Source organism: Halichoerus grypus, chromosome 8 (genome assembly GCF_964656455.1).
Source record: "Halichoerus grypus chromosome 8, mHalGry1.hap1.1, whole genome shotgun sequence".
NCBI lineage: Eukaryota > Metazoa > Chordata > Mammalia > Carnivora > Phocidae > Halichoerus > Halichoerus grypus.
This window is the reverse complement of record NC_135719.1, coordinates 55,739,659-55,765,617: the sequence shown is the minus strand read 5'-3', so window position 1 is coordinate 55,765,617 and position 25,959 is coordinate 55,739,659. Positions and strand designations below refer to the sequence as shown.

The window sequence follows — 25,959 nt, the reverse complement described above, 5'->3', positions numbered from 1 at the left end:
CTGCCATGGCTCGTCAGCTGCTGGGGAATCTGGAACGCATTCTCTCCCTATCCACCATTTCCCATTTTTTCTGAAGGGATCCACAGACCTTTACAGAACATGAGTTTGTACCACAGCTGCTGCTTTGCTCCTTAGTATCACCCATTCAGAGCAGGAGCTACCGAGCTGCACCCCACACTCTTTCTTTTGAAACAAATTTGTTTCTTTTTCAAAGAACTTTTCAACTTTCATGTGTTAATCTAGTGTCTTAGAGGAGTGATTTAGCTTCAGGTCCAACTTAAAAGAAATTTTTTTTCTAATCATGCAAATTACATGCACCTTATAAAAGTATTTATACATTTATTTATTCAATAAATATTTATCTTGCATCTCTGACATGCTATGCTCTGAGAATATAGCTAAGAAGATAGATATGGTATTGCCTCATGAAAATTTAGTCTTACAACAAGTGTTGGTGAGGATGTGAAGAAAAAGGAACCCTCTTGCACTGTTGCTGGAAATGCAAACTGGTGCAGCCACAGTGGAAAACAGTATGGAGGGTCCTCAAAAAATTAAAAATAGAACTAGCACTACTAGGGTAATCTAGTAATCGCACTACTGGGTGTTGTTTACCCAAAGAATACAAAAATACTAATTTTTAAACTTTTAACTAAAGGGATACATGCACCCCTATGTTTATAGTAGCATTATTTACAATAGCCAAAATAGGGAAGCAGTCCAAGTGTCCATTGATAGATGAATGGATAAAGAAGAGGTGTTATATATTTATACAATGGAATATTATTCAGCCATAAAAAAGAATGAAATCTTACCATTTGCAACAACATGGATGGAGTTAGAGAGTATAATGCTAAGCGAAATAAGTCAGAGAAAGACAAATGCCATATGCTTTCACTCATGTGGAATTTAAGAAACAACACAAATGAACAAAGGAAAAAAAAAGAGACAAACTCTTAACTCTAGAGAACAAACTGATCATTACCAGTGGGAACGTGGGTTGAGGGATGGGTGAAATAGGTGATGGGGATTAAAGAGTACACTTTTCACGATGAAAAAAATAAACTAGTAATATACAAAAAGAGAAAATTTAGCATTACAGAAAAATATAGAAGAACTTCAAAAAACTCAATACCCAGAGATAACCACTGTTAACCTCTTGCTGGATTTTGTGTATGTTTGCCCTTTAGGTGTCAGGCACCATTCCGTCTTCTGTTTTCATTCCAATAGCCTCAACCTTCTTGCTCCTTTGTCCTTCATTTCCCCCATGGGGCAGATTTCCAATTCCTAAGCATCTAATCATCAACCTATGTAATGTTTGGCTCTGGCCTGAAAAAAAAACTATTTAGAATGCTAATTTTAATCCCAAGGAGCTTGTTCTACTTTATATGTTTGAGATTCTGAATTTTCCAAACCTATGAAATACTAATTATTAAGTTATAGAGGTATTTCCCACTAAATTAAATTAATAGACTTACTCATTTTATAGTTTAATAAGGGAGTATTAAAACATGAGCTGTACCTTATTTATAATTGCAAGAAGTGATAAATATCTAAATGCCATCAATAAGAGACTAGTTAAATAAATAATGTACATCCACACAATGGAATGCTATGAACCCATTAAAATAGCTTGTTGACATAAAAAGAAAACTAATAAACATGGCAAGATATTCACAACAAATTGCTGAGTGAAAAAACCCCAAATTTAGCACGGAACAGGGTATTTTGTTTTCACTGATGTAAAATTGGATACATATGTATGTACATGCACAGAAAACTATCTGTAAGGAGGCAAACAATCTATTTCTTTAATTCCTACTGTGTAAGAGATGCTCACTAAATACATTATGATAGATATCCATGTCATAGGGGAAAATTGGATAACACATATTATCACGCATGTTTGTGGGGGAACCTATTTGCTTGACTAAAAGTACTTTTTTTCCTCCTCCCTAGAATAATGAACTACAAAGCAGGTTGGACTATTTAACAGAAACCCAGGCCAAGCCTGAGGTGGAGACCAGAGAGATTGGAGTGGGCTGCGATCTTCTCCCCAGGTATTTGGAAATTTCCTATTTTTCTGACTCAGATTCCTCTCTGACTTAAGAAAATACTTTACGGGGCTGTGATTACCAGAATTGCATTCTTTCTATCAAAAATATTTTTGCAAAGATAAATGGCAACTGCCGAGGGGTCTGGCTCGTTCCTATGGGAGCGGGGGCATTGTGCAGGACAGAGGGCGTAGTGAAGAGAAGGCTGGGGAAGCCATGTCTGAGAGGGACAGGCCCTGTCAGGAAGTGCATGCGTTTGATCCCCCATCCGGTCGTTCATTCACTCAGCAAACATCTGTTGAGTACCGTCCCTGTGCCAGATGCTTATGGAGAGGAATGAGATGTGGTTCCTGCCCCACATGCAGTCTGGAAGGGGAGACAGACATGGAGGCAGACATTTACAACAGTGCGAGAGGGACCTGCGAGGGGCTTTGGTAACATAGAGGAGGGAGGGTCTAAAGCTTGAAGAAATTCATCTCTTCCCCGGTGCCAGGACACAGTCTAGTCAAGCACTGGCTCAGCGTCACAAATAAATTGATCTGTTTCAGTCACAACAGATGAACGGTAACCACAACCTCGTTTGTTCAGTTGCGTTTCTGAGCTCGAGGGCTGACCTGTTTGTCTTTAAGCTGCTCCCCATACCCATGCCTGGGTCTCTCCCTAATAAAATTAGAGTCTGTGATCCAGTAACCAACCCACCATCTCTAGGTGCTCGAAACTGTGCTCAGCCCGAAGAGGACATAAAACAAGGTGATGATGAGGATGCTAACGGCATGTGGCTTGTGATTTAGGTAACCAAAGTCACAAAGTACCTCGTATACTCTGTGTAGGAGGGTGAATTCCTGTGTGATCAGGGGCATCCTTGTGTGTTGTATTTGGTATTAGGCCAGAAAAATGCAGAATCCTGGAACCTTGAATGGTTAGATCTGGTGGGAAGTGGTGGTGAGCCTATCACCAAGCTGGGATGTCAAATACCTTGGGTCTAGTCCTCCTCGCTAGCAGCAGGGTGCATTCAGGTCGGAATGTCTTTGCTGGGGCCTCCGTTTCCCAATTTGTAAAGTCAGTGGTTTTGAGTAGATGATTTCTCAGGTTTAACCAGCTTAAGCAGGGAAGAAGATACGTAAATGGACTTGAGGTCTCATCAATATGGGGGACAAAGTCCTGATAAAAATATAGCCAAAAAGAATGGTCATGTCCAGGGACTCTCTGAAATATAAACAGTTTCGCCATTTCTCTCCTTTTTTATTTTTCAGGAACCAAGTGGTTTAGTCCACTTTAATTGCCCACATAATAAATCTTGTTTGGCTTAAGACGGGTACAAAACTATGTCTGAAACCAATAAATTGTTTGTTTTCTAATTCCCACATTTTGGCTTAAAACAAGGTTTTCAATTTGCATGCCGAAGGATAGCCTGAAGCAAACTTTTATGGCTAAGTTATGAAACCACAAAGCGGTTTTCATAATGGAAGTGCTGACAGACCCTTAACTTATGGCCATGGTGAACTTGGAAGCCACTTCAGCATCTAAAAGCAGCTTTTCCATAAATGTAACATTTGGTTTCCCCCAGGATCCATCTTAGCGCTTTCACTGCGTAGGTCAGTCAGCAGAGGAAATGAAAGCTACATATCCGAGTTTCCGAAAAGGCAGGGTAAGATTCCATTCGTTTCCTCTCCGATATTTATTAAGTGCCCACTATGTGAAAGGGGCCACGCGGGATGGAGTGGCAAGGAGCACGGGGTCGTTAGATTTCACAGCAGTAGTTTCTCACCTGTGCTTCTTGGAGCTGCCTCGCTGGGCTCTGGGCTCTGTGCTTGGGGCTCAGGGAGAGGCCTCCGGATGCCTCAGGGGGCGCAAGGTGAGCAAGGAGCTGCCCTGCGGGGGGACCCTCCCCCTCCTGAAAAACAAAATGACACAAAACTGAAAAACTCAGCTTTTAGTGTGTTTTAGATGTTGGACCCCAAGTACGATTTTGTTTGAATAAAGAAACTGGAACCCCCTGGTGGAATTTAATCCCCATGTTTTGATAGCAAAATCGTGGCTCAGAGAGGTAAATGATTCACTGAAAGCCACACAGCCAGGATTAGAACCTGGTGTGGTACTTGTGTCGTTTTAAAATACTCAATAGAGTTGCTAAATTGTATTGTGTATGTTCTAACAAAATTCCTGGTTCTTACTTGGACTTTGAACTTGCATCTACTATAAGATCTTATGGTGTTTTCCAGAATATTTTGAAAATGGCCTCCTCTGAAATGTTTTAGATGGATAAAAGTATTGCATTAAGCCTTAATTCTGCAGATGAGTTTTGTTCTCACTACCTGTTCTCTTACAAAGGACCTGGCAGTGTGGTCCAGTTGGGGAGCCTCAGGCCGTGGGGCTTTGCTGCCCAGCCAGCTGTCAGCCGAGCACAGCCTTGGGCGAACTACTTAATCGCTCTGAAGCCTCCATTATTTCATCCTTAAAATGGGAATGAAGAGGACAGTATCAAATCTCATAGGGTTTCTATGAGGATTAAATGAAAACATGTATATATAGCATTTAGTATGGTAACTGGTTAAGTACTTACTTAAGAATAGCTATTATTACTATTAACTACACCAAAGCTCTGATTTTTCATGTAAGACACCAGATCAAATATAAGTGAATTTGGGTATGCTAAGACAATTTCATTAACTTATTAGTGATTTTGTTCAACGGATTGATAGTGCTTCAAGCCCATAGTGCTTCAGTATGCATTAAGCTCTCCAATTAAACTCTCTGTGGTTTGCAGCCCTCTAGACAGTGCATAAAACTCTGGAAGGCCCCGTGGTGGATGAGGCCCCTGTCAGCCGAGATGTCAGAGCGGTCGCGGTGTGATCCGGGTGCTTGCGCTCGCAGCCTCATGGGGGGAGGAGTGAGCTACCTCGGACTCATTTCTCCCTCTACCTGGACCGGCTTTCATGCTGTGCTGCTAACAGCGTCTGACTTAAAATTATTGCTGCTTGATTTTTATGCTGGAAAAATTCGAAATCAGCCTTTTCTTTACTTACGGAGCCAGTAAACCCCTTTTGTGACCTCCTCCCCACATCACCACCACTTCCCTATTTGTGCCAACTCTGTGGACTCCATGGACAGGGACCCTGGGCTCTCATCCCCTAGCCTAGCACTTTCTTGATGCTCCATAAACATGTGTTGGCTGATCTGCCTCTCGCTATATCTACAGCTTTGGGCAAATCCCTAATCTCTTTGAGTCTCAGTTTCTCAGCCAGAATTGGAAGATTCTGACAGTAATTACCTGGGTGGCCTGCTGGGCTGAAGTAGGATACAGGCATAAAGTGCCCAGCGGAGTGGGTGCATTTTCCTATTTCCATTGATGCTGCCACGACTTTCCCGGGGCCCTGAGGTCCATTCACTGAGGACACCTGTGCCCCAGGACAGCCTCAGTGCCTGTACAGGGCTGTCCCCCTTTAGTCCCACTGCCACCAGGCTGCTGGAGACCTGGGTTCTCTAGGTCTAGTTGACTGAATACCACCTTCTGTCTCCGGTTTCTCAACTCCTTCCTCTCTTCATCTAACCCTTGCATTCCATTCGTTTCTAGACAGCAAGGATCTTACAGCAGAGCAAGGAGGGAGGGAAGGGGTGAGAAGGCACTCACTGTGATTTCAGAGACTTTTAAACACCTATTTTTTAAAAAAGACTCAAGAGTTTGATTTAAAGGTTCGATACAGGTTAATGAAAGCCACTGAGAGCAATTTCCAGTCGCTAGCCTGCCTTCAAAGAGAAAGATGAAAAACAAGAAACAAAAAGAAAAGAAACTTTTTCTCCTTGCCCCTTAGTGACACTTGGTTTCCAGCAAGCTCATAAATTATGTCTTAATAGGTGTGATGTAATGAAAAATATTCCCCATGGTCATAAGTGCCGGGCACATAGTAAGCGCTTTAAAATGCCAACATTTTTATACTTCTGTTGTAGAGACCAGAACACAAAGTAGCTTTTTGTCAAAGCTTTATTTGCTGACTCTGCTGTTGTTTCCCCCAGGGGACCTGCCCCTTTATGGAATAATAAAAGGTTACCAATAGCCTTAAAGAAAATGGTTGAATTTCAGTTCTGTGGTTGAAATTATTTGTGTTCTTGAGATCCTAGTGATCAACCACATAAAATACCTCACTTCTTTTTGAAAGGTTGGGATATCGGAGCCTGTTTTTGAAACCCGGAAAGCTCACCTTTATAAATATTTCTGCATTTTACGGGCTTTTAGGATATTATCACCAGAGACCATTTCCTCTACGTGGAATTTTCAGTAGTTGGCAAAATCACCATCTGGCTTCTGCCCCGGCACTCCACTAACCTGCCTGGTCAGGTCCCTGGGGACCCCTGAATTCCCAGATCTTGTGGATTCCTCTGCGGCAGGTGACACTCTGACCATTCACTCCTGGAAATCCCTTGTCCTCTGGTTTCCTTCCTCATCCATACATTTAGTGATAGTTCTGTGCCCGGCCTGAGTGAGCTGCTAGAGTCATGAAGAGGAGTGTGGTTTTCAGCCTTCAGGAAATTGTGACTAGCAGAGGATGTGTAGACCAGAGGGGACAACGGGGTGCTTCTAGTGGTGTGTCAGAAGCCTAGGGGTGCCTGGGTGGCTCAGTCGGTTAAGTGTCTGCCTTCGGATTATGATCTCAGGGTCCTGGGATAGGCCCCCATCCAGCTCCCTGTTCAGTGGGGAGTCTGCTTCTCCCTCTCCCTCGCCCCCAGCTCATGCTCTGTCTTGCTCTCTCACGCGCTCACTCTCAAATAAAATCTTTTAAAAAAACAAAAAGGAAGCCTGTATGACAGTCCTTCTCAAGGTGTATGTGGGGAGATAGTTTGGAGAGCATGGAAAAGACATACTGAATCTCTTGGGGAGACCGGTGAAGTTTAAAATTTCCCCCAAGCTTCTAATACACCCCATTAAGAAGCTATATGCCAACTACAGTTGAAAATCACTGCAGGGTAGTGGGAAGTGTTAACTGCTGGGAAAGGTTAGCAAAAGTGGACCTTGTGGAAGCAGAAAATTGAGCACCACTACTCAAGGGAACAGACAAAAAGAGAGGAATGCTCATTTCTATCACTGGGGTGGAGAATCTGGGAAATTGTCATATAGGAGGTGATATTTGGTTTGAGTCTTGAAATATAGGCAGGAATTCATCAGATCCATTGGATTGGGGAAGCAGTCAAGGCAAAGGGGATGACATGAGAATGGCAGTGTGGCTATGGTGACGACTGTGTTTCTTAGCAAGGCCAGATGGGAGATACGACAGGAGACAGCAGAGGGCCTTTAAGACCATACACAGGAGCTTAGACTTCATCCCAGAAGCAATGGGGAGACTTTGAAAAGTTTTAAGAATGGTATTATACTTCGATCGTCAGGAAGATCTCTTTGACAGCAAGCTGGGTAGAGGATTTGAGGAGGAGGAAGACTCTGCCAACACCGAAGGGAGGGAGACCATTTAGAATACTATTCCAGGATTCAAAGATAGATTCTGAGAGCCTGAACTAGGCCAGGGGCTGAGGGAATAGAGAAGGCACATGACAAAACAGTAGTTAAGGAGGTAGATTCCACATCACTTTGTGAATGACAGGCTATGGGCCGTTCAGGGAAGGGAGCCGACTCCTATCTCACACACGCAACTGGTCACTGCATTAGTGGGGAGAAGGAATGCAGCCGCTGTAACAAAAAGCCCACAGACCTCAGCTTAGCAAAATCAAGACCGATTTCTCATGTTACAGTGCAAGGCCAGTTGGCATGGGCCTCACGGCACATGGTCATTCAGGAGCCTGGATTCCTCCAGCTAGTCACCCTGCCTGGGCTTTGGAGTCCTCTTGAGCCCTCCACTATATTCTCTGCATGAAAGGGAAGAGACTGGGCATGGAGGATTATGTAGGAGAATTTTATGGGCTAAACCTGGAAGTAATATACATCATTTCTGTCCATTTAGTCACATGGCCCATCAAATTGAAAAGGACGCTGGGAAAGGTAGTTGTGTGTCCAGGAGGAAAAAGAGATGGGAGATTTTCTCCATCTCCGCCACCAAATCCCGGTTAATTCTACCTCCCCAATATCTCCCTCCCCTTTCCTTGATACTTCACCTCCAGTGTTACAGTCAGAATTCAAGCTCTCATGATCTCTCTCTCACCTCCTAAATATCAAAAAAAAATCTCGTAACTCACTTTCTGCCTCCAGACTAACCCCTCTGCAGTCAACCCTCAGTGGTGCCAAGGAACCCTGCTAGAATAAAGAGATGAGCATATCCTGCCCCTCCTTACAAATCTTTAGTGGCTCTGTGTCTCCTTCTAAACTCCTTAGCAGGGCATACAGGCCTCGTCTTCTGCCACTTTCCACCGAGAGCTCTTTGCTCCAGTCCTACCAAACATGTCTCCTTTCCACACCCACGGCCCTTGTGCTCACCCTTTTTGGCCCTTGCACCCCCTATCCCTTCCACTTGAATTCCCATCTCCTCCTTGACCACTTGAGGACCGCCTAGGCACCCTGCAAGATTCCCCTCTCTGTGCACATTTCCAGATGCCCTCCTAAGTGCCGCTAACTCGTTCTGCCCTCAGTGTGCCCATAATATGTTAATTCTTGTATTGCTCGGGGTCCTGACAGGACAGGAAGACTGAAGAGACTAGGATGAAGGGACTACTTATGAAGGTCTGGGCAGCGCTGAGAGAAGTGAATAAGGGACAGTGGCGTACTCTGGAGCTGGCACAGTGGAAACTGTTACCAGCCTGGGCCTGAAGAGGCAGAGGGAGGAAGCCGGGAGGACAGGCAAAGGGGAGAGCTGTAAGCTGTGGCCTTTGCTAGGGCAATGCGGCCAACTTCCAAGCTGCAGCCTGGCCAGGAGGGAACAAAGGTCCTGACCTCTCTGTCCTTGCAGTCTCTCATCCCCTGCTACCAGTTCCCAACTGCTCAGAACCCGCTGGGAGCTAAAGGGTAAGGGAACCCATGGACACTGACCTTCAGGTCAGCTTCCCAAGGGCACAGAGTGAGGTGGAGACAGGGAAGAGTAATCTGAATGGGCAAATGGAGAATATCCAGCACAGCTCATTATGTGTCTCTTATTACAGTTATTCATGTACATCCCTTTCCCACCAAAATAGGAGTTCCTTAAATACATGGTTTTTTATTTTTCTGAATTATCGATGCTTAGCACAACCTTTGAAAGTTGCTAAAGGGTCGCTTGCGTGGCTCAGCCAGTTAAGCGTCTGATTCTTGATTTCAGCTCAGGTCATGATCTCAGGGTCCTGGGATCAAGCCCCACATCGGGCTCTGTGCTCAGCAGGGAGCCTGCTTAAGATTCTCTCTCTCCTCTCTCTGCCCCTCCCTCCACTCAGCTCTCTCTCAAATAAATCTTAAGAAAAAAAACTGCTAAAAATAAAGGCCCCTCTTATAATATTTAAATGGAAAATTCAACTGACTCTATCAGTTTATAAAATTTTAGGCTACAGCGCTGGCAAAACCATTTCCTAGAGTTGTCTTACATGAAGGACATGGAGAGTTTTGTTCCATCTTCCTGACCTGCCTTTTCTCATTTCTCAGCCCAACAGGTAGGACGCGTGAAATCTCACTGCCTTCCAGGAACTATACCCCATACACACGGGTCCTGGAGTTAACCATGAAGAAAACACTGACTTAGGCACCTGGAGACACACACTTTGTACAGAGGGACAGAAGCCCTAGAACCATGCGTCTCGAGGTCTGGGAAGGGTGACTACTGCTTCCTCCTATATAAGTTTCAGCCAGAAAGGAGACTGCTGAGGTTCTGATCTGCTTCTAAAACATGAAGGAAAAGTGAGGTGGAAGGGGAGGGCAGGAGAGAGAGCTTTCAAGGTCATATTTCAAACACCCAACCATGCTTTACTGGGCCATCATTAGCTTTCTGAGTAGACACTGAAATTCTGTCAGGAGAATTCCCTCACAATTTATTTTCTGGTTTATTAGCCTTTGGTTGGGAGGAAAAAGGGCATTAATTTGAAATTTCATGTTATTCACGCCAGGATCATTTGTTACAGCATGAAGGTTTTATTCACCCGTAAAAGTATTAGAGGCGGTGTTTCTCTGGTGCCCAGAAGCCCGTCCACAGGCGCAGGGGCACCTGGGGAGACCTGACCCTGCCAGGGAAGGGTGCTCTCTCCTCTTGGCAGCCAGGATCTGTGTGGGGTTGTGGGAGCCACGGGTGGAGACTGGCCTCTTGCAGGCACAAGTGCCTCATTCTGATGTGCTAATCCCTTGGTTTAATTTGTGCCTTATGCCTTCATGGGGCTCACTGAAATCAGTGTATTTATTTCACCTGTGATTCTTCTTTTTCCCTTTCTCACTTTAACTGAAAGAGAATTTTGTATGTTGTGGACATGTAATCATTTAATGTTTTCAGTATCAATTGGTGTTTTTGTTAAATGAATAATTTGTTCATGCATGCTCTACTTTGATATTATAACCTGTGTCACATGTTTAATAAATGCCATATATTTTGTTCTACCTATGTTGTCTCTGGATTTCATCCATGGCCAGGTAGAAGGGGTAGAGAGCAGAATGGGGCTTGGGAGTGTCAAAGTCAGGGCCCCGGGATTTTTCGGTCAGTACAGTCCACAGAAGCATTTATAAACCATAAGATAGGGGGTGTGTGTGAGAGAGTACCAGCGTGTGTGTGTGTGTGTGTGTGTGTGTGTGTGTGTGTGTGTGTGTGTGTGTGTGTGTGTGTGTGTGTGTGTGTGTTAAACCCTGAAATTTATCTCGTTAACTCTAATACTACATAGTAATTCTATCTTCCTGAAATGAAAAACATCTTTGTATGCGAGGTTTTGTCCTAAATAAAAAAAATAACATCCTATAATAACGCCTCTATCAATATTTTCATTTCAATCCTTCTTGGCTTTCTTAAAACACACACACACACACTATTTTGTTTTGTTTTTAAAACACATATGGCACTACTGAGAAGCAGAATCGTGGTATTTAGGAACGTGGGCTCTGGAGACTGAGCTCAGTCACTAGTGTGTGCTTTGGGCAAGTTATAGAACCTCTTCAAGCCCCTTAGATGGGATCCGTGATAGTTCTTTCCTAACTGGAGTTGGTGGGAAGATGAAATGACTTACTATCCATGAAGTTCTAAAATAGTGCGTGGCCACAGTAGGCACTTAGTAAGTGCTACTCTCATTACAGACTTTGTAACCTTTTCACTTACTGTATTATGATCATTCTATACAGATATGGATATACAGATCTATGCCACTGTTTCTTACAGTTAACTGGATTCCATATTATTGATGTACTATGATTTACTCGCCCTACCCACTCATGTTGGAATTTGGGAAGTTGTCTTTACTTTTCTTAAGCAGTCCTCTGATGAATCATCTTATACATACACCTTTGTACACTTGCCTAATTACTTTCTCAGGATAAATCCCTATAAGAGGAATCACTGGGTCGGGTCAAAAATCATGCAAACTTAAAAGTTTTTTGGTGCATATGGTCCAGCTGGGCCTGTTGCCATTTGTGTCCATGTAAATTCTTACAACAGGATGAGAATGGGGTTTCCTGACCCCTTTGCCAACACTGGGAATGAGAAATGAAGGAGTGTATAAAGTTGCTTGCTTTAGGCAGACCTGTCCCCCAAACAGGCAGTGAACAAAGTTCCTCAGGATATTGCCTTCGGATCCCTGAGCTGAGGGACTGTGCAGGTGTGAGCTGCAGGCCTGTAGGCGTCCCCAGGGCCCAGAGAGAGCATGGGCAGCAAACAGGAAACAGGCCTGGGCTTCGAGGGAGTGGCCTTTCCCCCAAGATCCTGGAATCAGAGAAGGCCTGCTGCTTAGTCAGAGGCAAGAGCCAGCCATGGAGGCAGAAAAAATTCAGGCCATGCGACTGCGTCTGAGTCTGGGTGGGACCTGCCCTGGAGGGCAGGCTTCAGGGTGGGGCAAGAAGGACATTTGGGAAGTGCTTGGAGTTGAGTGATGATGACGTGCCCTCCTCCCACTAGAGGGTGCACCAACCAAGGCTGGCCCCTGAGCTGGTGGTGAGTCTACCCTGGGAACCCTCTTCCTCCCCAACAAATGCTATCTTCCTGCTCCAGGAGCTCCAAGGTGGTCCCCCAAGGGCAAGGAGTGGGGTGGGGGGCATGTGACAGGAAGGGCAGGATTCCTTCCTGTCTTGGCTCAGGCCACATTAGACCACAGCACTCTTCTTGATATCCAGACTTGGAAGCCCAGTTCCGTACAACCAAAGCATTACAGGTGCTGCCTGCCCGACGCGGGGGAGACAGGGATGTGCACCTCGAGACCCTTGCCTCTCCAAAATTGTTCCCGGAGAGTCAGTTTCCTCCTGAGCTTTACTGTCTCTGAATCCCAGGGGGACTTTTTTCCGAGACTTCTCTTGTCTTCTTACACCTAGTGACTGATCATGATGTCCATTTCCTGTCTCTCCCGAGATGTGAGCTCCTTGGGGGTAATTTCCCATAAAGGCAGAGACTCATTTCCAAACCTCGATAATCATGAAGAAATCTACGAATGGAAAGTCTTCCAGAAAGAGCCCTGGCTGGGGAAATACAGGAGACCAAGAGTTACTGAGGTAGGCCCAGCATATATCCACTAAATCTTTGCAACCACTCATTCTGTGTAGAAGAGGTTACTAGTGCCATTTTGTGGACAAGGAAACTGAAACTCAGAGAGAGATGAAAATTGTCTGAGACCACGCAGGCCTGCTTCCAGAACACAGGTGGGAAGCCTGGAGTCGGTCTCAAGTCTACCACTAAGTCACAATACCCGTTTGGTCAGGCCACTTCAAACTCAGTGCTCCCATAAGCAGTTTTGCCTAGAAATGGAATTACATCCCCCTCAGAAGCTGGCTGTGCAGATCACGTGAGAGAGAATGGAAAAATTTTCCAGCACTGCACCAGAGACATGCCAACAGTTGATACTTGCCATTATTACTGTAATTACTGGGAATGAGGTGTTGCATCACGAATATTTGCAAATCTAAGGATTTCCTCTTATTGGACACAGACTAGAGACTCAGTGAATATTAGTGGGACTGTGCAGGAGGGAAATAGGGAAAAAAAATGTTCCTGGATAAACAGATTAAATAAACTGTAGTCTCCTTTTCCTCATACGTGAATTTGAGAATAACCCATTTGAATTTGTCAGAGAAGGGAAAGCCCCAAAGGGAGACTGGAGATGTGTTTCCGGGAAGAGAGGCCAGAGGCAAAAAGACCAGAGGGAGACTTGCCGCTAAATTTTGGGGTAATTTGTTGGACAGGATTAGATTATTAATACATGGTGTAGAGTATAAATTGGTTTAGCACCATTTGTTGAAAAGACTATCCATTTTCCCGATTTGCTCTGGTACCATTGTCAAAATCAATTGGCCATATTTGCATTGGTCTATTTCTGTACTCATTACTTTGTTATATTGATCTATTTGCCCATCTTATTCTAATAAGCCTTGAAATCACGTGGCATAGGCTCTCTGACTTTGTTCTTCCTTTTCAAAGTTGTTTTGGCTATTCTAGATCCCTTGTATTTCCATAAGTTTTACAGTCTGTCCATTTCTATCCAAAGGCTCTGGGACTTTGATTGGCATTGCACTGAATGAATAGATCACCAAGGAGAACACCAAGACTTCACTGCTAAGTGGGAAGCCTGGGTGGCTCAGTCGGTTGAGCAGCCGACTCTTGGTTATGGCTCAGGTCTTGATCTCATGGGTCCTGGGACTGAGCCCCACATTGAGCACCGCAATTGGGTTCCCTGCTCAGCAGGGAGCCTGCTTAAGATTCTCTCTCCCCTTCTCCGTCTGCCCCAACCCCCACTTGCATTCTCTCTCTCAAGTAAGTAAATCTTAAAAAAAACCCACAAAACCCAAAAAACCTCACTGCTGAGTGTCAGGCCAAGTTGGAGCATTATCACGGCCTAGCTGGTAGTACTAGGTCAGATCCTGAATCGTGGGGCTGTTTCTCCCTTCTTCAGTTGGGAAGGTACCAGGTAAAAATTTCCATAATGTATTTTGATAAAGGTATAGTATAATCTTTGTGGAATTCTGAACAAAATATTCTAAGAAACATTAATTTGTGCCCAAGGGCCATAAAACTCATGTAATTTGAATGCAATAAAATATAAATAAATAGCAAACAGTTCTTAGGGGTTTTCTCTTAATTTTTCAACACATACTTTCGAGTTTTAACATATAGCATTTACAGCATTCACCTTCCTGAATTAGGGGTGGGAGGGGGTTAAGAAATAATTAGTAGGCAATTTTTTGGCCCTGGAACTTTTCTTGTAAATGTTTTCTTTGGCAGCCATACTCTTGAGAACAGGAAGTTACTCTCTTGTTACAGATTTAAGACTTTTCTGAGCCAAATAACAGAAAGCTGGATTAGTTCTGAAATGAAGAGGGGGAAAAAAAACAACTGTAGGCTCTTGCTGGAGATTAATGACATCTTGCAAATATTTTAATTCTCTGCTTTCCTCTTAACTTGCCACCTCCTAAACAAAACACATTCAGCCTGAAAAAACTTAACTGGTCACTTTGTGGCCCAACCCTAAAATAAAATATCTTTATGGTACCCACAAATTTATTTAAACATTTTTGGGGGGCTGGGGAAGGAATTTAGGACTGTCTCAAGTTAACCTTTTTTGGTCCCCAAATCCCCAAAATGGAATTGAAAATAGAAAATATAGTCATAAAGATGCTGATGTTTCCATGGCGATCATAAAGATTTATCATTTTCTTTGACTGTTTAAAATGTTTTTTTAAATAGAGAAAAATGTTATATCAAGCTTTGTAAAAAATGACTGAGATGCGTACAAATAATTCTTTTTTTTTTTTAAGATTTTATTTATTTGAGAGAGAGAGAATGAGTGAGAGAGAGCGCACATGAGAGAGGGGAGGGTCAGAGGGAGAAGCAGACTCCCTGCTGAGCAGGGAGCCCGATGCGGGACTCAATCCCGGGACTCCAGGATCATGACCTGAGCCGAAGGCAGTCGCTTATCCAACTGAGCCACCCAGGCGTCCCCGTACAAATAATTCTTTAGGAAATGTTCAAAATAACAGAATTATAACCTTTAACTATAGCACTTATTAGTCTGACTATAAAACAAGGCAACTGGTTTCCTCCCAGAAAAGGCTGAGTCTTTTTGAGTTAAAATTTACCTTTTACACTGAATTCTAGAGAAAAAAAAAGAAAAACCTGTAATCTCAATGAAATTTATAATCTAGGGGGACATTAATGCTATAAATTATCAGAGAATCATTTGTGGGGATTCTTGTTTTGTTTAAAAATTTTATTTATTTGATTTGAGAGAGAGAGTACTCAGGAGGGGCAGAGGGAGAGAATCTCCAGCAGATTCTCCACGGAGTGCAGAGCCCCACGTGGGGCTTGATCCCAGGACCCTGAGATCATGACCTGAGCCGGAATCAAGAGTTGGATGCTTAACTGACCGAGCCACCCAGGCGCCCCATTTGTTGGGATTTGTAAATCATAGAAGACCTTAGGAAAACTGACATTTGGAGGTAAAGAACACTTTACTATAACAAGTATATATCTTGTACTAGTGACCTAGAAGTTTCTGTGGGATTAATTGTAGCCTCTCAGAAAAGAAAAATGTTGGGCAAAATTTTTCATTTATACTTGCATGACACACCCAAAGTCAAATGCCCTGGTGGCCCAGGGTCTGCACAGAGGTACAAAGGTCTGGTGTAGGCTGCTTGGGGGAATGTTCACCCAGATGATAAGTACACGCCCATCTTAAAGTCACTCAAATTCATGATTTTGAGAAACTCGGTCTTGCCAAAAAAATCCATTTGTAGATTGGATGTGGCCACAGACCCACAATTTGCAACCCTTTATTTACATTATCTAATAGTTTTTTTCCTATGCATTATAAAAAAAAATACTTATTCCTTCAAAGCACCCTTTTCTCTTGTCTGCTTGAAATGATGTTCCTCTCACATCATTCATTATAGTTTGCTTGTCTTCTATTTTGACAACTCCAGGGTTTTTTTTTAAACCTTATAAACAATCTTAAATTACTCAGAGCTGTCATCCATTAGATATAAAAATTAAATTAAGCTCAAGAATTCTAGGTGATGGAAGACACTATCCAGTTCCAGAAGATATGGGCAAGTATGGGAGTACAGCAAGGGTTGATAAAACCTGAAACATCATCACTGTTGGATGAGTATTTATTTAAAGGGAGCTACCTGCTTCCTGGTTTACTGCATACCAAATATTTCTTCTCAACATTTATGAGCTTAAATAGATGCAGATGTTGCCAAAGAATGTATCATAACATTAATCATCCTAGAATCATATAATTTAAGCGTTGAAAGGCATCTTGGAGTTTGTCTGGTTCAATACCCTCATTTATAAAACAGGAGAAAACGGAGACCCAGAGAAATTAATGGACTGGCCACAAAGTTAGTGGTACATAAACCCTCTCCCCACAAAAACACAGTTGGGGATTGACAACCACCCCTTCGGTTCTTGGATCTGGATCACCTTCACTGTCCTATATACTAGGTTTAACGGTTTTCTCCTCCAAATTTTTAGGAAGAAAATCAAGGACTTTTTCTTTTTCTGAATACTCCCAACTATATATTCCGTGGGTGTCCCTTGCGCCTCCCCCTCCCCCCACCTCCCCTAGCTGAAGCTTTTCAGAGCTGTGTTCTTTTTCGTGCAAGACAGAACATTAAAGGTGACCAGACACTTGATTCTGGTCAGGTCTCGTGAGAGGAGAGGCACAGTCAGCTTTCTCTGATGCCATCCTCCTGCCGGCCACCAGGGTCTTTATTTCATAGCTTCTGATAGACATCAGACTCCAAAGAGTGAGATATATGGTGTGCTGACACTGTAGTAGAGTTTTGGTTCTTCTTTCCCTCCACGAAAGGCACAACTCTGAACTCCCTGCCCCGTAACACTTGAAAGGAAATTATACCATCTCACCCTTTCGTGACTTTGCAAATTACCTCCCTTACTCTCCTTTTCTATTTTCTGATAAATACATGTGCAAACTATCTTTCCTTGAGCACAAGTGTAAACATATCTGAGTGTATTTTTTAATGACATTACTTTATAGTCATCTTTTGGTACACAGTGTACTCCCAAGTTTAATGAAAGATCTTTGACAAGGTCCATGTATGTATAGGAGGTCTGCCCTCCAGCATGGAATCTGAACCAACTCCAAGCGAAGTTTGGATTTGACATTCTCCCTTTTTGCCTGCTCTCCATATTTTCCAAATCCTGGATAGGAGGTCCTCTGGGGTCTTCCTGCTATGTAAACCCTGCTGCAATACTCTCTATGGTCTACTCTTCCTCTCCGATTGCTCAAAATTCTCTCAATTTCCTCCCTTGCCCTCCTATCAAATTCCACTCTTTTAGTGTAGGTTATCACCTCAGCTAGCCTTGTGTCAGATGGCCGTTTGGAACCAATTCATACTCATGTGTAAATGGCTGATAGGCCACAACCCTTTTGGAAATATCAATGGTCTCAAAGGAAGATCCGTGTTAACCTAGTAATCTTATTGCTGGAATTTCAGTCAGTGTCAAAGGGAAGTGAAATAAGTCAAGGGGAGGGGGAAGATATTTTAAATCAAGAGTCTATCTTGATTCTAACAAGATTCTTTCTCCCAAACTGAGAGGAGGGGCCTCAGCTACAATGTCTATATAGTCTGTACCACTTACAAGAACGTGATCTTACAAGAATATTTTTTTCTGGTTCGTGAATTTTTTCATATGAAAAAATCACAGAAAGATGTTATTCAATCACAATTAATCACTATCTAACCAATAATCTTCATTAAATTTGTTAAAGGTAAGATTACATGAAATTTTTGAGAATCAAACATTTAATTATTTTTCCCCTAAAATCTCTCTTCCCACACTATCACAAAAATCATAAAACACTGGTGGCCAGAAATGGGAGATTTGTCACCAAATAACACTCAACCATGTGAAAGTCTAAAGAGAAAAGAATTCTTTCCCTTCAACTTGAACCTTATTTGGCTGGGATTTTCTCACCAGAGTCTTCCTATTTTTTTTCCATGGGCAACTGCCCCCTTGATTAATCCCATTTCCCTCAGTCTTAGTTTTTCCAAGCAGCTGAGCAAACAAAGATGCAGGCGTCCATTTTAACGTGCTTCCTCCCTCAAGCCCTCTGGGATGGCCCGTCTGTTCATCCTGTTCATAAACCAATGGTCTGAATGTGCTTGGAGAAAGCAGCAAGGATCTTCTGTCAGGATTAATTTTAATAGGCCACAGTCTGTTACCCAGGAACCACAGCCCCGGTAAATGGCTTTAAATTACTATTTGCTGATAAAGAGGGAGATAGGAGTTGGAAATTTGGTTCCTCATTTCAAACAGTTTGGATAACTAATGCAAGAATTTACTTTTAGTGTGGAGTACATGCACTTTACAGCCTAAGCCCCTGGGTAGCTGAGGAAAACCTTTTGTTGCAGTGGGATCACCGTAAAATACAAAGAGGGGAAATGTGACATTTTGTAGTATAGAATTTTAGAGCTGGAAGGGAAATGAAGAATTTATCTGGGAATTTCTCAGCATAAGGCTTCCGATGAAGCTTTCGGTTTCTGATTTCTGTGCAGAGAAACTTTATCCCTACACTGCCCCTTCCACTGTTCTGTCTCCCTCTTTACCCGTTCCTTTCCTTTCTTCACTCTGCTTTTCTCATGCCTGATTCCACTTCCCTGTTGCCTTCTTTATTTCTCTCCCCTAACTGGCCAGGTTCCTGCCAGTTCTTTGTGAAGCTCTGTGCTGAGGCACACACAGATAAGGCTGCCGGACAAGTGGCAGGAGGTCCTAGCATTCGGGTCTCCCTCTGTAAAGTGGGGCTAGTCTCCACTGCTCTGCTCAACCGCGAAAGCAGTGTGGGGACTGACTGGAGGAGCAGGTTTGGTAAATGGTACACAGATGTCAGCCATTATTATTCAATGAAGTCTAAGGTTTACCATTCTTTATTAATTTTTCATTAGCTATGGCTGCTATGGTTTGTTTGAAAGTTCAGCACGTTCCATTCCCAAATGAATGCTTGAAAAAAAAAACACGAAAGAAAATAAAATTTGCTTCAAGCTTGTTTATGACTCGTTTCCCATGTCTTCCTCACATGCCCAGCACATAGCACAGGGCACAGCAAAGGTCAGCCTTCCCTCTCCTCAGTCAGCCCTCTCCCCCTGATGTCATGATGGACCCTTGGTTTTCCTAACAGATTGATGCTATTGGGCTCCATACCAGTCAGAGTTCGTCAGAGAGACAGATGCAGTGGCACATGTGTGTAGATAATCATGGGAGCCAGTTCCTTAAAATGAATCTCAGAAAAAGAGATTTGGCTCACATGACTATCTCTGCAGGTAGGCAGCAGGCTGGAGAGCCAGAGAAAAACCACTAATGCAGTTCAAGTCTGAAGGTTGTCTGCTGGCAGAATTCCTTCTTGCTCAGGGGAGGTCAGTCTTCATTCTACTAAGGGCTTCAACTGATTGGATGAGGCCCGCACACATTATGGGGGGCAATTTGCTTTACTCAAAGTCCACTGATTTGAACGTTAATCTCAGCCAAAAAACACCTTTGCAGAAACATCTAGAATGTTTGTCCAAATATCTGAGCACCATAACCTAGGCAACTGACACATAAAATTAATCATCACAGGTTTTTCTGTAATCATTGTTCCCAGTGACTTTGTCTGGTTCAAGTATCTGCCTATCCTCTCCTTTACATTTTCTTGAGGGACTAACCTCCCACTAACCATCATTCTGCTGCCCAAGTTCCTGCTATTTAACTGGAGCTGGGCTACATTTTTCATTTATGCTTTCATCACCTACCACCGCCATTGGGACCACACACCACTGTCAATTCTAGGCAGAGAGACTGGGCATGCTTGTGTGTGCCTCTGCAGTGCTCCCCATCTAGACCCTCCAGTGATCCCAACACGGTGGCAGGACCATCTCCGTGAGCTGAGAGGCCCAACAAGTGTGGAACTGAACACTTCCAGTTTTTGCTACATTGATATTGGTATATTTCCCTCATTGGTATTCCAAGTGAAGGAAGCAAAATTAAATTTTTTTAAGGAAGAAGGCTATCCAACGGCAGTTAGAAGGAAAAGGACAGATTAGGCCAGGATAGGGAGACCTTTTAGGAACTGTTACAGCAGTTCGCTCAAGGACTTGGACAGAGGCAGTGAAGGCAATGCTGGGTGTGTGGGGAGGTGCTGAAAGCAGTGGAAAGAGGGAGAGGGTCCAGAGAAGACGGTATTTAGACTGTTGGATTGAGAAAAATAGCTGGGTATGAATACTTAGTTTCTGGCTTGGGCAACTAGGTGGATGGTGATGCCACTGGGGGAGGGAACATAAGTTCAGCTTCGGACGAGCTGAACCTGAGGAACCTTTGGGACTTCCAGGTAGTAAGATCCTAACACTGGCTCTAGTTCTGGCCCAAGAGCAAAAACCGCTAGAGCTAAAAATCCTGGAGAAACTGGTAGCATGGAATTTATGTTAGGAGAGTTGTAAGAAGGAGGAAGGGGTCAACAGGTCAGAGGCAGCAAGGAAGAGAGAGATTAAAACCTGCTCCTTGGGTTTGACCCCCCTGCACGAGGGTTCATGGCACTGGTGGGAGTGCAGAAGATGGAGTCAGAGGGTGCAGACAAGTTTTTTAGGCAGCTCACCCATGAAAACAGAGAAGAGGGTGGAAGACAGAGGAGTACTTTTAACAGCTTCATTGGAGGTATAACAGAGCTGCCATGTACCAGACATTTTAAGTTTACCATGGGATAAGGTGTGACTTATCAAATGAATACACTCACATAACCATTGCTACAATCAAGATAATGAACACAGCCATCACCCCCAAAAGCTTTCTCCTGCCCCTTCATAATCCTTCCCTGTAGCCTCTGCCTGTCACCCCACATTAGGCAATCAGTGATCTACTTCCAGTCACTAAAGATTAGTTTGCATCTTTTAGACTTTTATGTAAATGGAATTCTACAGTGTGGACTCTTCCTGGCTTCACTCAGTATAACTGAGATTCACTGAAGTTGTTGCATGTAGGACAGTATTCAATTGTATGGACATACTACAATTTGTTTATTCACCTACTGATGGACGTTGGGTTGTTTCCAGTTTTCGGACTATTACAAATAAAGCTGCTATCAACATTTATGTACAGGTCTTCAGATAGACACAGGCTTTTGTTTCTCTTGGGTAAATACCTAGCAGAGGAATGGCTGGGTTATGTGGCAGGTTTTCAGGACCTACCCAGTTGTTTTCCAAAACAGTTGTATTATTTTACGTTCCCATTAGCAGGGTAAGTTCCAGTTGTCCCACATCCTTTCCAACACTTGGTATGGTCAGTCTTTCTCATTTCAGACATTCTGATAATTGTGTTATAGTTATCTCGTTGTATTTTTGTTTGTTTTTAAAATTTTATTTATTTGAGAGAAAGAGGGAGAGAGCACAAGTGGCGGGGAGCAGCAGAGAGAGAGGGAGAAGCATGCTCCCCGCTAAGCAGGGAGCCCGATTCAGGGGGGCTTGATCCTAGGACCCCAGGATCATGACCTGAGCAGAAGGCAGACACTTAACCTACTGAGCCACCTAGGCTCTCTCATTGTGTTTCTAATTTGCATTTTCTTAATGGCTAATAACACTGCTCACCTTTCACGTTCTTATTTTTAATTTGTACACCTTCGGTGAAATGTGTTCAAATCTTTTACTACTTAACCTCAGAAGTGACACCCTGTCACTTTCACCATTTGTATTACTTTTTACCATGTTCTATTTGTTAGAAGTCAGTAAGTCCATTCCACATTTAATGGGAAGGGATTACAATAGGGCAGGACCATTGGGAGCCCATCCTAGAGGCTGCCTACAACAGATGGCTTCCCATTTCTCTCGGAGCAAAATTCAAACTCCGTATCCTGGTCTAAGCCCTGCAAGATCTGGCCCTGGCCTTTTGTTTGTCTGTTATTTGGATACGCTGAGCTCCCTCTCCTTTTAGTACCTTAGCATTTGTTCTTCCCTCTACTTGGGATGCTTTCCTGTCAGACTTTCCCATGGCTAATTCTTATCATTCAGGTCTCAGCTTTATAAGCTTTATAATTGCCTTCTCAGAAAAACCAACCTCAGCCACCCCTCAATCACCTCAATCAAGGTAGCCTCCCAATCACTCCTTAACACTCCAGCTGTATTAATTCTCTACGTGACACTTAGTACCATCTAATAGAATGTAAGTTTCAGCGTGGCAGGCTTCTCTGTCTCACTCACCATTTTATCTCCAAAGTCTTGAATAGAGTCATACACACAATAAATAATTATTTGTTGAATGAACGAATGAGATCTCCAAGGAGGCAAAAGAGATGGGATGCAGATCACAGCTGGAGGAATTAATCTTGATTAATGCTCCTGTTACTACTGCTATTCAACAAACCACCCTAACCTTAAAGGTATAAAACAACAACCATTTTATTATGCCCCCGAATTCCGTAGGTCAAGGCCTCAGTTTGGGAACCTAGAAGGCTGTTCCAGTCGGGGGCTGGAATCATTCAAAGGTTTGTTCACTCACATATCTCGAGGTTAATGCGAACTTTTGGCTGAATCCCCAGTTTAGGCTGACAAAACACCAAACACCCACACAAACTCAGGTTTCTGCATAGCTGGCTTGCTGGCTGGGTTCCAACAGTAAGTACCCCAAGAAAATTAGGCAGAAGCTGCATCACCTTTTACTACGAAGACTGGAAAAATCACTTTTGCTCTAGTCATGGTCTAGTCTCCATTTCTTGAGAGGAGGAGAGTTAAATTCACATAGTAAGAAGAACATGTGGGATGGGAAATAGTTTTGCTGCCATTCTGGTGGACCTCAGGCATACCACGGCCAATTTTGTGGCCTGACAACCAGTGGGAGAAAACACAGAAGAGCAGCCTGGAGATTCTGAGGATCAATGCTACCAATTTTACAACTGATTTCTAATTTTTATCTTCAACTCTAAGGACAAATGGAAATCTTTCCCAGGTTTTTTTGGTTTTGTCCTTTTTTGAGAGACCACACGTGCATGCGAATGGGGGTAGGGTGGGGGAAGGACCAGAGGGAGAGGGAGAGAGAATCTTAAGCAGGCTCCACACTCCTCCCCTCCCCCCCACCGCCCCAGCACAGAGCCCCATGCGGGGCTTGAGCACAGGACCCTCAGGTCATGACCTGAGCTGAAATCAAAAAGTCCGGTGTTTAACTGACTGAGCCACCCAGGCGCCCCCTGTTTTTGTCCTTTTAAATTGCATTCAAACGACACCTTTAACAGCTTGGTGGCAATGGGATGGCTAAGTCATCCTGGCAGCACTTCACATGAAATTGTCCTCTCCTTTAATTCTTCATTTTGAATTTTTCTTGCTAACAGTCAAATTCATCAGCTTACTCTGAGGATAATTAATACTCTTGAGATTAGTCCAAGTACCATTGGAAAAGTGATTTACACTTTTTTAAAGGGCACTGAAACCCCAAAACAAAAACCAAAAATGCTTGTCTAGATTCAGTTTTTAACAGATGCGCTCTTGATATGCAATTGGAATTCTTCAGCAGAGATTAGCTGCCTGTGGTTTGTGGGCTACGTTTCTTTTCAAGTATTTGCCTGGTTCTGGCTGGAGACAGTTAAAACCTATGGCACTCACTGTTTCTGTTAAAGTTCTCCATTTTACATCATTTCCCCCCAGACACTGCTGTTAAAATCTGTGTGCTAAAACTTATCGTTCCTTTGTTTGTTTGATGGATTATAAAAGAATACTTTGCCTTTCATTCTGAAGTACAAATAGCCTGGTTTTAGGTTTTAAGGTGATGTTTCCTCACTTGCCAAACCTCTTGGTTAGTGACAAAGCTAGTCAGTTTGTGTATGGGTGTTGTTAAAAATTCAGATTTGTATGAGGACACCTTGAAGTCCTAAGCTATGTTGTATAAAAGGTTCTATCCCACACCACTGAAAATATCTTCACAATCACTATGGTTGATACTTACATAAAACCCTTAGGATCTGTATATACAAAAGGGACATTTCATTAAGACGAAGAGGAACATGAGAGAAAGGCTGTGAGAAAAATTAAGAGAGAGGGAGATTCCATCAACTAATACCTGCCGTATGCATTTGGAGAGAGAGAAAAGTACAAACATAACTCCCTGACAGAATTCCCTGACTTCCCAACTTTGTTAGAAAGGAAAAAGAAATCACCATGCATGACACAATTGGAGAAGCATAATATGCTTCATATACTGAGGTTTGAGCTCTAAAAGGTATAGTTATGCTCAAAAGAAAGAGCAACTGGGGTTGGAATAATCTAGGAAGGCTCAGGGAGACGATGAGGCTTGAATTTAGATTTATAATGGGCTAAGGGAGAAGGGAAAAGGGAGAAAGGACAGCTTTCCACAAAAGGAAAACAGTAGGGGGCAAAATTCTGAGTCCTGAGAGAAAGGCATCCTTGCCTCGAGGACACCTGTGGCCCAGGACCAAAAGAAGGGGTTCACTACTGTGGGGTGAACAAAGGCCTCCAGCTGTCGCCCAGGAACAGGATGAGGGAGGCTTTGGGGGAGCTTGCCAGGGGACAACTACCTGACTCAAAGGCCTTACTAAAATAGCTCTTATTTAGCAGGCTGGAGCCGGTTCTTGATGTCTTTGAAAGCAGGGCTTACGCTGAGAATTCTGATACTTTAGTTAATCTGATCAGAATGGACTAGATTGGGAGGATACAGAAATGGCTTCACCTGGAGTAGTTTCAGATTTTATCTAGAGCTTCTGTCTGACTGGGAGGGAACTGCTGTTTCTTATAGCACTCTACATAAGATTGAGAAAATTAAAATTTTCCGTATCAAAGAATGGGGAGGTGGTGTTGGTTATGGGGGTGTCCAAACCTCCCAACTGATATCTGTTGTGACTCTTGTATGCTTCCTATTCTTTCCTTTGGGACACAGCTTTGGCAGCTGAACTGTAAAGAGAAGGTAAGAGCTGTTCGGGATGCTTAAGACACTGCTGTACTATTCTTAACAGCCTGAAAAAAACCCTTTTCAACAATTTTAAACATTTGGAAATAGGCATAAAGCGAAGAATGAGATTTTCAAATTGGTGTGGTAGAAAGAGTAGCTGGGCATTTGAGTGAAATCTGGCGCTATCACTAAGTTTTGTGCCCTGGGAATACTTAATTGATTTTGTGCCTCTGTTTTTCTACAGGCAAAATAGAAATGAGGAAGGAGAGGTTCTCAGCTGGCTTGTCCAGCACCTCCCACCATCATCTCTTGCGGGCCCTTGGAAAGGTGTGTGGACAGGCAGGCCGAGGGTGGGGGGCGGAGGGGAGGTAAAGGCGTTCTGGATTGTTCCGAGTTGGGAGTGCCACAGAACTAGCGGGCGCAAGCCAGACACCAAATGTCTTGCAATGCCTGAGGCAGTGCCACAAATGAAGAAAAGTCCTGCTCCAAATGCCACAGAGTCCCATTAAGAAATGCTGACAGTCCCTAAGGATCCCTCCAACTTTGAGGACGTCATTAAGCCTTGGGCTACGAGGCAGCACCACAGACCAAGGCCTCTCGAGCCCCGTCCGGCACATTCCCCCAACTTCGCCAATGGCTAACCAACTCATCACTCAGCGTCGACTTACAGTTCACTTCTCAGAGGCACTTGCCCTGGTGCCCATACCGATCTTGCTATTACACTGTTTCATCATTACCTGATTAATGTCTGCCTCCCTCCACCCCTCGGTAAACTCCATAACGGCAGGAGTCGCGGATATCTGTCGGGGTCACAGTGGCGCTAGCAAACACTTTCTGAATAAACCTGAAGAGCTGACGAACCGACAGAAGACACTCGGCATCCAACGCGCGCCCAGTCGCGGCCGGACGCCCCGGCCCGTAAGTCCCGCCCCTTCCCTCTCCTCCCGGCGCTC

The 25,959-nt window shown here is 43.6% G+C and overlaps 1 protein-coding gene and 1 long non-coding RNA gene across 5 annotated transcripts in view; one reads left to right on the top strand and one right to left on the bottom strand.

The window, feature by feature from the left end:
- Window positions 1–10,539, top strand: part of MYZAP (myocardial zonula adherens protein) — an 86,456-nt gene extending 75,917 nt beyond the window's left edge. For all 3 annotated transcript variants that reach the window (XM_078079280.1, XM_078079279.1, XM_036107018.2), the window contains 2 exons: window positions 1,957–2,057; window positions 9,601–10,539. In XM_078079280.1, the coding sequence (XP_077935406.1) occupies window positions 1,957–2,057; window positions 9,601–9,697 (198 nt within the window). In that variant the 3' untranslated portion in view covers window positions 9,698–10,539. The remainder of the gene's footprint in view (window positions 1–1,956; window positions 2,058–9,600) is intronic.
- LOC144382888 (uncharacterized) lies at window positions 1,795–25,936 on the bottom strand. 2 transcript variants are annotated; one of them, XR_013450466.1, is made up of 3 exons: window positions 25,744–25,936; window positions 3,820–3,945; window positions 1,795–3,212 (listed from the first exon to the last, which is right to left on the bottom strand). It is a non-coding gene; the product is annotated as an uncharacterized LOC144382888 (long non-coding RNA). The 2 variants fall into 2 exon arrangements; XR_013450465.1 differs by having other exon boundaries at window positions 1,795–3,150.
- Window positions 25,937–25,959: the final 23 nt, after the last annotated feature.